At 58.0% G+C, this 495-nt stretch overlaps 1 protein-coding gene across 1 annotated transcript in view; it reads right to left on the reverse strand.

The window, feature by feature from the left end:
- CITED2 (Cbp/p300 interacting transactivator with Glu/Asp rich carboxy-terminal domain 2) overlaps positions 1–495 on the reverse strand; it is a 2,827-nt gene that overhangs the window by 1,706 nt on the left and 626 nt on the right. Inside the window, exon 2 of the mRNA XM_008636002.2 lies at positions 5–197. Coding sequence (XP_008634224.1) covers positions 5–190 — 186 coding nt within the window. The 5' untranslated portion in view covers positions 191–197. The remainder of the gene's footprint in view (positions 1–4; positions 198–495) is intronic.

Genomic DNA, 495 nt, shown 5'->3' on the forward strand with positions numbered 1-495 from the left:
CAGCTCCGTAATATATCTGGTCGCCCATCAGGGCGCTGAAGGCGTGCTGCTGCGGCGGCTGCTGCTGCTGGTGGTGGTGATGGGGGGTGGGAAACTGCCCCATGCCCATCCGATGCGCAGGGTGGTGGTGGAGCCCGCCGGATCCGTCGGGGAATCGTCCGTGGTTCATGGCCATCATGTGGTCTGCCATGGCTCACCTGGAAAGTTAGCGTGTGAATACATTAGGAAAATACACCCTCCTCGGACATCCAGCCGCCCTCTCCCGGACCAGCTGCATCTGCCTGGCCCTGACAGAAATTACTTCGCTGGTCCTGCAGTCCTCTCTCCTTCCCGGTGGAGGGAAAAAAAAATCTCCTAAAATTTACAGTGTACTACTCCACCATGGAGTACAAAGGGAAAAATAAAAAGGGAGCCCGCGGAACGAAAATCCCGGTCCCCTCCGCTAATCCGGCGGGCAGCACGTCTTCCCACTCCAAGTCGCGCATACCTATCGGC

This window comes from Corvus brachyrhynchos, unplaced genomic scaffold (assembly GCF_000691975.1).
Source record: "Corvus brachyrhynchos isolate BGI_N302 unplaced genomic scaffold, ASM69197v1 scaffold6, whole genome shotgun sequence".
Taxonomy (NCBI): Eukaryota; Metazoa; Chordata; class Aves; order Passeriformes; family Corvidae; genus Corvus; species Corvus brachyrhynchos.